Here is a 10,821-nt window from a genome sequence, read left to right as displayed (position 1 = left end):
GCTTCTCTCTACTCCTTTCTTTCACTTCACAGCTTCAAATGGCAACTACGTGAGCGCACCAAGAGTGGCACAGAAAGTTACAAGTGCTGTCAGACGGGGGGGTCACTCTGTGTATTTTAGGTTGTCAGGTGTTAGGGGCGAAGATGAGGGTAAAATTCAAGAGATGACGGGTTGAAAAGTGACAGTGAAAACGCATTGCCTCTCTGTTTTCCTGCAGGGCCGGTTAGTGACGCGTGACAGCAGAAAGGTCCTTCATGCATGTTACACACACTCCAGCAACTACTGTTATAGTTAAAGCTGCCGTCATCTTCTTCAGGATGGCTTCCTGGCTCTTTTAGTAAACAGGTATTTCAGAGTTGTCAATTATATCCCCCGCCTGGACTTCCAGTGTCAGTGCTCGAGCTTGTGTGACAGTAGAGAAGACGTCTCCAGGCTGAACGACCCTGCTGTCCAGCTCGCTGAATTGACCGGGACCTGCTTCCTTCCTGCCCAGAGATTGGCAGAGATGTGGGTTCAAAGAGGGGCGACACGCCACAGAAGACAAAAACATCCATGCCGATATCGGTCATTTCATCGCATCCCTTATGTGTCCACGTGAGGAAAGGATAGAAGAGTGAAAATAGTTGTTTTATTAAAGTTCACGATCACTACCTAAATGTTTCTTTAACAGCTTCATTGTCTATATAGTAGGCTTAGGGTGGTTTGGGATTTATTTTCACGCATAAACAGGTTTCAAAAACATCCGACCCGCTGATCTTTTCACAAAATGTCACCCCGCAAATCAGCGAGGTTATGGCCACAGAAGGCGCTCTCTCTTTCCCTCTGATCTATTGGCAAGTCTGTGGACTACAGCCTGCAATGCTTCCCGTAGATACCCGCTCTAATTAAAAAGAGCAGACGGGTATAAATGGTTAATCGTTAATCACCATGGGAGAAGCACACATAAGAAGAAGGAATGTGTACCTTTAGTCAACTATAAAGATTAATTCCTAAATAAAGAAAGGCTCTGGTGCAGTGATGACTATGATCTGCCTCAGCTGCAGATAACACTGCGACAGTTGAGTTATCTTAGAATAAATTCAACGAAGTATCCCCGAGTTATGACACTGAAAATGTTGCCTCTTCAGTACTATTCCTTTTTAGCAATCCATTTTTATAGCGCACAGCATATTTGTACTGGGGTGCAATCAAGGATAAGAAACCAGTAAAGCACACTGCGGTAACGTGTGGATGTATTGATGGTTTGATCTGTTACGCCTTTATCACAAACATTCCTTATCTAACAGCTGTAACTCCCTTTATCTCACATTGTACTGTGAATCCAGGCATTCAGGTGATAACGGCTCTTCACAGTCATTGAGCTATGCATCCCAAGAAAGTACTCCGCTAAAGAATGATACAAAAAAAAAAATATATATATATATAGTATATATTATAACATATCCTTCACCTTTGAAAAACTCTAAGTAAGGATAAAGATAATATTTCACTGAAAGAAAAAAGATCTGTCAACAAGACGCTTTCAAAGTCCAGATATAGTTCAGGAGCTTTGCTCCCAAAGCAGCTACATGTTGCAACTAATTGCCTAAGGAGATGGCATCCTCCAAAATAACCAAAGACAACAACTTCTTGTTTATTGTCTCATGTCTGTTCCACTTGTGTGGTTGCTTCCTTTGTCGCACTTTGCAGTCTTTCACCACACTATTGTGAAAAACAAGGACACCAGGAATAAAGTATGTTATTAATCGACTATTATCAGATTACTTATCCTGACACTATTTTTTGTCCAACTCATATTGTTAAGTGTTGTGGTCACCCGTCTTTAACATTCTCCGAGCTCAGCTCTAACCTTTCAGAGCTTAAGTGCTGCGCTGTAAGTGCACTTTCTATCGGGTCCAACCAAGTGGTGCAGGCAATAGCCTAATTCACCGCAGCGCTCAATCAATGACACCCGATGAATATGCTGGGTATGCACAGTTCTCCATCATGCAGAAGACAACTTCAGAGGGGGCTCCGAGCAGAAAGGACCTGCACCACCCTTCTACCGAGTCCCAGCAGGACGGCGCTACTTTGAGATGAAGCGTTTGGGCACAAAGATGCATCTGGTTCCATGCGTCAACCGCAGTTTGACATAAAGGGTGAAACCCCAAAAATGTTGCTATGACAGTCTGTCCTTCGAGAGAGTGTCACTTGAGGTTTGTACTGCTCCAAATACAGTACATTAGGGGGAAATATCACAAGCAATCGAATGCAATTTGGCGGTAAAAACTGGATCTTATTCAATTTAAACGGAAATGTAACATGATTAAATATACAGTGCAAATACCTAAAAATGGATCTGCCACCTATGAACACACATATGTTCCCAAAAAAGGTGAAATCAAAGCAGACCTTTATCGCTGGTCATTATTACCAATTAATCTGTACAATCAAATAGACGCTATAAAGATGACTACATTACCCAGGCTGCTTTTCTTCTTGTTTTCTCACTGCCTGATGAAGGACCTCCCAACCAAATCAATGACTGGAATAGAATGATTTAAACTTGTATTTTGTGGAAAGCACAAACAAAGGACAAAGGTTTGAACCAGTCATCATGGTTTACAGGATGTCATATGGCTTCATAAAGCAGCATGGTCAGAGCAGACACAGAGCAGACTCTTCTTTTTACACCATAGTGTCTTTTCCAATCAGACCTGCATACATTACATTCATGGGAGAAAAAAAACACACCATCATTGTATCTGGCTTCCAATCACATTAGGGACCATTAGTTATGGCTGCTGCGATAGTCCCAGGGTACGTTTGTGAACCGAGCATCATTTAGGCTGGTGTTTAAAGTGTCCGGCACGGTCACAAGGAAATTAAAAAGCGCGTGCGTATCCTCAACATCTAATTTTCCGTAGCAGTGACACTTATGTGAATATCACACAACTGAGATGTGACCTCACCAGAAAGCTCGATCAATCACCTCACTCGGTTTGGTTTTATCAGCTGTGATTTCAATAAAAAGAGTTGTGTGTCCGCAGCTTAAAAAACAATTGGCTGTGTACTCCCAAACCATTTCTGAGCTTCAGCACATCCCTATGCGGCGGAAAGGTTTGACATTGTTAATGCAATCCCTTCCTATTAAGACATTACAACATCTCGCTTCCAAAATAGCCCTTCACATCCGCATGCTTAATGCTTTACTGGTCGTATGAACGACTCAGTCACTTTAACGTGTCACTTTAAGGGCAGTGGCCATCTGGTCGCACTATTCTATTTGCTGCATGGCTTTTGCCGTTTGTGTGATTATATGTTTTGATGCTGAGCGCACCGAAACAAATTCCTAATCAGCCGGAATTGAAACGGCAATAGACTATTAAATCTCGTAACCGAAATTAGTCACTCTTCAAAAAATGAGAATCTGCAATTTATTTGGCTCCTGCAGTTGAACACTATGCAGTAAAGTTAGAGTCACCGTGACTGCGTGTAATTATAAGTAGACTTGAGAAAATATGTGTCACCAAAACACCTAAGTAGCTCCGGTTTCCCCCTGCTGGAAGAGAATCTAGGGCAAACGGTGCACTGTCCTCGCCTAATGTATATTCACAGCACATTATATTCAGGCTATTCTTCACGGAACATGACTAATCTTCGGCTACCATCTGCCGGTGTGACAGAATAGTAAAATATGTATTACTGCAGTCAATCAGCTCTGATATGAGGCAGCACATTACAGTGACCCGCAGTGAAATGAACCCGGACTGGTGCAGCTCTGATGAATCCACAGTGTGGACTCAGTGCGCGCTTCCAATCATTGATAGAATGATAAAAGGATGGGGCAGTTTTTTTTTAATGCATCACCGGGACAGAGTGACACTATAACATGCACAGTCAATGTTTCATGAACTTAACTGTTACAGTCAAAGTTTGTATGTGGTGTGTCACTGTAACACAGCGATGGGTTTTGTTTGTGTTCTTTAAAAAAAAAAAATGCTTAGAGATTCAAAATATGCATTGGAAAGGAATAACATATAATTATGTCATTATTAACAAATCATGAATTTAATGAATAATACTAATAAATTCACAAAACCAAAGCTAAAACAAAACAGAACTGATGGAGGTGATTATCTACTAGTATTAAACATTGTATTATTGAAATACATATTGTTAAATTGAACCCCAAGTGTTTTTCTTCTTGTTACTTCACTGTGATGTTTGGAAATTCATAGATTCAAGATTGTTCAATGAGCTAGAAGGAGAAGGTGTAAATAATTTAGGAATGCTGTGGCAGTTACCCTAGATGGAATGATTATATTGTGCACGTATTCAAACCAACATTAAGCAACTGTTGTACAATCGCAGGTATTATTATAGATAAAACATCTCTTCACATTGCTCAGGTTTAATAAAAGTTCATTCTCTCTTTGGTTCATATTGTCTCCTTCACTTGTTCTTCCCTCAATGTCTTTAACACACCCACCCACACAAACACTGACCTTTACACATGCATACTACAATATGTCATTCAGTGTCATATGTGTCTTCCTGTTGGTCACTGTTATTGCACTATGAACAAAGAAAAACTTAAAATAGCAGAAGAAATAGCAAATCAAGATGATACATATATTTTTTTATAACTGTATATATTAAATATTGTGCAGCTTTTGCCAACTCAGGACTGTTAATCATTTGTAAGAAACCTCCACAAAACCTCTTGAGTGGTAAATAAGTACAGTATATTTGCTGCATGAGGCAAAGTAACTACAAGATGGCAAGTCGCTCTGTTGACTATTGTCAGTGTAACTATTACAAATTACAAAGCGAAAGAAAACAATGAGACGAGCCGGAACTTTCCTGTCGCCTTCGGCCAAAATCAACAAACAAAAAGAAAACCTCTTAAGTGGTAAATAAGTACAGTATATTTGCTGCATGAGGCAAAGTACCTCCAAGATGGCAAGTCCCACAAGGATTGCGTGGGCTATTACGGCTACAAATGAGACACAAAGAAAGCATGTAATTCTCAAAGCACTTGCAGAGGGTGAAATGCACCGTGCTGCTCCGGCGTTATTTGCTCATATTGAGAGTTAGGTTAATATGCATATATTTTGTGCAAAATTGGCCCTTTTCCTCTGCATGAGACTCAGTGCAAAAACAAAGATCAGCCCTAATGGCCACACACAGTTACAGTGAAGTTATTAGCATCTTCAGAGAGTTGCTGGGAACTGAAGCGCATTTATGTCCCGCCGAGACTTTTCAGTGATCATGGCATACTAAATCCCATTTTTTTTTTTTGCTTTTTTTTGTAGCTCGCTCACCATTGTTCTGCCTCCTGTGTTGGGTACTCCAAGCTAACACAAATGCAGCCTAATACTGTCAATAATTCCTCCTCTATGGAGGTTATAACGTGCCAATTTCTATAAGTGAGGTTAGACTTAATATGACAGACGATATAATTCAGTAGGACCACAAACGACAGCCTTCAAAGTGACCAATCAGTCAAATCAACCTTCATGAAGGTGGGGTTTATTCAGGGTGTACCTAATATCTATAATCTGTGGCTCACCAGGACTCTGTCCCAACTATTCAGTGCAAGTCACGTCCAAAGGAGCACGGGGCAATAAACGCGGGAGATAAAAATGATCAAGACCCGAGTTGGCATTACCTGTTCGACGTGATCGAGTCCACAAACACAGCCGAGCACGGAGACAGAGGGGGGGGGGGGGGGGGGGGGGTAAATCAGTGGAGCGAGTCAGTGCCAGCCGTCACTCACAGCCAAGAGTAAAACATTACAAAGACATGAACGCCTTGTACACATGTTGGACTGCTCTGTTGACTGTTGTCAGTGTAACTATTACAAATTAAGAAGGGAAAGAAAACAATGAGATGAGTCGGAACTTTCCTGTCGCCTTCGTCCAAAATCAAAAAAAAAGTACAAATGATGACGGAAGGGAGCAATCAGCATCAGCAACACGAGGCAATTATCCTCTTTGAGAACTATTAGCAGAGGCTGAATAAATGAATCTAATGTGAAACCACTAGCAAAGTAAACCTTCGCTCAGCCCACGTGGGAGGTTGTCGGCTGAGGAAGAAGTTGCACGTCCAATGACATTTCCAGCTGACAGGAACGTTTCATTCACAACCGAGGTCAAATATGGGGAGAGAAACTGGAAAATGTCATCACATCATTACATAGTGACACAAGAAACAATCTGCCAGGCTGGTCCGAATCTAAATCTACTCTAATGCGATTCAATTATTGCACCATGCATCTGCTTATCTTCCTCAACGTAGAATTTTTTTTTTTTTGTTACGAATGGTTCAAGATGCCAGCTAATTTACACACTAATTCAAATCGCGTGTAATGAAGTCCTTTGTTCAGATTTTTGCGTAAAAAAATCTTTGGGGGAGAAACTTTGAAGTGACATTGAATAACATCCACTTTGTCTTTGCAACAGGGGGGAACCTGCAATACTGAGGTCCATTAAGCGCGCATGCCAGTGGCTAAATATAATACACGTGAATGCTTCCAGATATGTTTCCTCTATTATGGTTCACACTTTCAAATAAAAGGCGTTCTATCTGTCTGGGAAAGGGGGGGGGAAGCCGAGCTATCTGCTGTGGACCTTTTGGCACCATTTGCCGTGGACCGACTGTAACAACTGGTGCAGGAATGAAATCTAGAGAGAAGCCTGAGGGTCGGGCGTCCGTTTGGCGCTTGGGATACGACAGTGCATGGTGGAGGTCAGGAAACGATTGCCCTGCTCTTGGTGAAAAAAGGCTTTAACACACTTTTGATGGCAGTTGTGTGAATGTGTGCAGCGTTTGCAGCTCCACACAGATGGAAAGAGTTGGACGGTGTGTGGCAGCCTGTCCGGGAGAATATATTGAGGGAGCTGTTTACCGTCTGTCGAACTGTCCTTCCTATTTTCTTTTTCTTTTTCTTGCAGGGTCCCTCATTATCTGTCTGCTCCCAAAGCCACCTTTACGGTTGAGTCTAGTTTCATTTTTAATTTAACTTTTCCAAAATCCCCCCCTACAGTATGAGCACAGGCATGTGTGCAAATAGTATGCCCTGGTATCAGCTGGAATTCACAGAGATTAAATCCCAGTTAAAATGAGAGGAGTGGAGCCATTCCCATTTAGCGCAATCAAAGGGAAACTTAATGTGAGGTGAGAAGGGACTATCTGCCCTCCCCGATCACCATCCTTCGCTCAAGAAATGGAGAACTTAATAGGAAACAATGAATTATAACACCCAGACATCATTAGAGCCTGATGTACCACCTGGGCCCAGGACACTTTCCCCAACACTGTCCAAGGCTTCTCCAGGTCTGTTGATTCACACCGGAGGGAGCGGAGCAGATGGTGGTAAACACATCAAGCTGTTTCGAAAAACTGCAGTCACAAATATCCTCTCCTCTGCATTTGGGAAGGGTCACCTCAAGACTGCAGTGCTGCACAACCACCTTAACTGTCCAACATTTACTGGAATGCGCGGCAGGGCGCACGTGTTTCAATGTTTTTTTTTTGTATTCCGCCTGTATTGACAGTTCTGTTAGTTTTATGGAAATGAGTAATTTTCAGTTTGGGCTGTTTTATTTGCAACCAGTGTCGGACAAACAGCCTTTTAAGTTGCACAGTGCATTATTTTTTATCTAACCAATAAAATCGTTTCATCAGCCAGGATTACAAACATCACAAAGTTTTGTTTTTTATATTTTGGAGCTTTGAAGTGTGAAGAGTTTATGGTCCTGCCAAATAGCTGGCTTGTATGGGGCTAATATTTAAGAAGGTCGTTCCAGTCCTCGAGTCCAGACATGGTACAAAACTGAACCCCACTGTTAGTATCTAGAGTGGGTCAAGCTTCAAAAACACTCGATCCTAAATTCCCCCATAATGCAACTGGAAAACATCTTTCATTGGACCCCAATGCCCCCATCTCTCAAAACCCACACTGCCAATTTGTAACGCAGACCTTCTGTTAAAAAAACTTTCAGATGATATTATCAGGGTTATTTTTTCACACTTAGGAAAGCTCCTCCAGAGCCACAGAGGACATTATACATTATAGTCTTACTCCTTGTGACGAGTAAACTAAACTGAATTTGTTAAAATGGTGGCGTGCCCCACTTAATTGTGCAATTCCACTTAAACTTAGGACACTACTGTAAGAAAGGGGATCATTGTCCAGGCCCAACAAATAGAATAGAGCGTAAGTGATGTAGTAACTTCATATCACTATCCATGTATTCAGTCAGGTATTTCATTCACATTTTGAAACATCGGAATAGATATGCTGTATGGAAAAAACTAAATTCGATAAATTGCGCAAAAAAGTGTTCACGCTCGCCTGAGGAGTCTTTTGCCTTAATGGATAATGGAAACGCCTTTGCCGAATAAATTCTGACTTAGGGAACATTTAACTCATATGAATGATGAACTGTCTCCTCTGTCAACGCCCCTTGCTGGTGCATTAGAATCATTGCATTAATTTGTCTTCGTCTCTGGACAGCATGAAACATGGTCAGTACTAGATTAAAAGTATTCATTGAAAGAACAATAGAAAGTTGCCGAGGACGTTTTTATCATACATGGGTTAAATGGCCAAGCTGACCTCTTTTGTTTCATGTTCGTCGCGACCTGTACTTCTTCTACACTGTTGACTATCTGATTACAGCCATGCCTAGTATTTAGCACTGACCGAACTACACTGTTGACCTAATTTAAATTTCTTTCTTGCAACATTTCAAAATTTCTCTTAAAATATGCTTGACATTTTATTGTGTTGCTGCAACTAATAAAAAGGTCCCATGACAAAGAGCGATCTGTGTTCGTCCAACACAACAGTGCTCCCGTCTCAGTTGTCTCAGGGAGTCTGTGCAGCCTCTGGCAAGGTTGTAGCTAAATCAGGCAATGGCAAGTTCCATAGGCTAAATAAGCATTAGTTAGTTTTGCTCACCTTTTTTCCTGTTGAAGGCGCGGTTCATAGTGGAAAATGTGTGTCTCCGAGGTCCCTCCGGAGTGTCTGCCTATATTCCACCTGGAAAAGCAGCAGGGAGAAGCGAGTTAAAAATGGCTTTGACCTCAAACTTCCTTTTAAAATGACAGAATGTCTGAAAAAAAAACATCGAGTCCGATGTTTCTTTCTGCAAAAAAAATCCCCACCCTCTGAGAGTGAAGCAATGTTGAGCTGTCAGAATGTGTTCCCGTTAACCTCCCGGGCCGTCTGCATTACAGTTGTTTACCACTGGGCCTCATCATACTCATCATCTCTGGCTGAGGCTGTCATTCTACTACAATAGTGTGGCTCAGTACAATGTAACATTGTTTACTGTGATCCCCCCTGGCCGCATTATTTTCTAATCTTTACAACAGAACCAGCGCATATCTTTCTGTCAAAATGATGCAAGGTCACATACAGTATATCACCAATACACACACATCCAGCTACACACACACACACACACAGTAACAAGGCAAAGAACCTGAAACTAAACCCATGAAGCCAAGTCATCACAAGAGATGTCAACGCTGACCTTTAGTGATTTCTAACTAGTCATCATCTCCAGATTTATGTCAGTAATAAAAATGATCTCACAAAAAACAACATTGCCTTACATCATTATTCTACTTGTAGCAATATAGTCTGGTTAAAAAGAGAGATGAATGTAGGCTGTGTTCAAAGTCATTTTCTCTTCTGTCGCACTTTCACATTGAAATAAACAGAGCAGTGCTTTCACTTCCAGGTTGTGCTACGAAATGTGTGTGCAGGGTCTGACGTTATATCTGTGGTTATTAAAACAACTTGTTTCAGCTCCATTCTCCTCTCTGTTAGCATCATTGTTGGACAGTGAATTAACGTGTTAGGATTCGGATCATACTTGGCTCTTAGACTGTTTATTTTCTGTGCCTTCATTTCGGATGCGAGTGGGTACGTTTGCTCAAAAGATTTGTGCATTGTCTCGTGGTCTCTGAACATATGAGACATCCTGGTTTTAAAACTGCCCATGGGAAGAATGAAGGTATAAGACTCTGTCCATTCTTGTTTAAAGACTCACTTTTCTCTCTTCTCTTCTTGGAGAACGCCATGTGAAATAACGTCTCCGACTGGTTTGTGTTTGTGTACATGTCACTGGAGCTCGACGAGGGTCAGCCACCACCGCCAATAGGATGCTCCCACACAAAGTGGCCATAACTGACCCTCAGCTTTTGAATTCCCCAGGCAGATGCGCCCGCTCTCTGTAGAGAGCAGATGGGCAAAAAGAGTCAAATATAATGTCTAACTCTTCTAATCTGAACTGCTGCTTTATGATTCCGGAGGGGTTCCTCACAGGTCACCGGCTGGTGGCTGGCTGTTAGTTTAGGCAGAGCTTGATCTTGATATGCAGCAGACCACACATTTTAAACAGCAACATCGCACCCGAGCATGTACGCTTAATTGTGGGAAGCCAAAATTGTGATTGCAATAAATATTTGATTAATGCTGCAGCCCCTAGCAGCCCAGTTGTGCTTTAACAGAGACACTGGCACAGTACATTAACACTGCTGCTGCTTTACAGAAAAAAGAAAGCTGTTTCTGTTACAAATTCAAAATGCCCACCTCCCCATCTCTAGAATGTGACACTATGCTTTGACCGCTTTCAAGCCTTTACATCAATTCCCCACGGGAGTTCAGTCGTCCAGAGTGACTGCAAGGACACGCTGTCCAGGACGAGGAAGCTGTCAGCCTTCTCCACAATCCATACTCTCTACTCTTTTTCTGTGAACGAATATGCAAGGGCTGCCACATTAACAGCCATCAATCTTTGCGAACAAATGAAGGTGCGCCTG

The 10,821-nt window shown here is 41.9% G+C and overlaps 1 protein-coding gene across 8 annotated transcripts in view; it reads right to left on the bottom strand.

The window, feature by feature from the left end:
- gulp1a (GULP PTB domain containing engulfment adaptor 1a) overlaps window positions 1-10,821 on the bottom strand; it is a 69,185-nt gene that overhangs the window by 18,133 nt on the left and 40,231 nt on the right. For all 8 annotated transcript variants that reach the window (XM_031875061.1, XM_031875060.1, XM_031875057.1 and 5 more), the window contains one exon: window positions 8,951-9,031. In XM_031875061.1, coding sequence (XP_031730921.1) covers window positions 8,951-8,978 — 28 coding nt within the window. In that variant the 5' untranslated portion in view covers window positions 8,979-9,031. The remainder of the gene's footprint in view (window positions 1-8,950; window positions 9,032-10,821) is intronic.

This window comes from Anarrhichthys ocellatus, unplaced genomic scaffold (genome assembly GCF_004355925.1).
Source record: "Anarrhichthys ocellatus isolate YVR2014 unplaced genomic scaffold, GSC_Weel_1.0 scaffold86, whole genome shotgun sequence".
NCBI classification, from domain to species: Eukaryota; Metazoa; Chordata; class Actinopteri; order Perciformes; family Anarhichadidae; genus Anarrhichthys; species Anarrhichthys ocellatus.
This window is presented reverse-complemented; position numbering and strand designations above follow the sequence as displayed.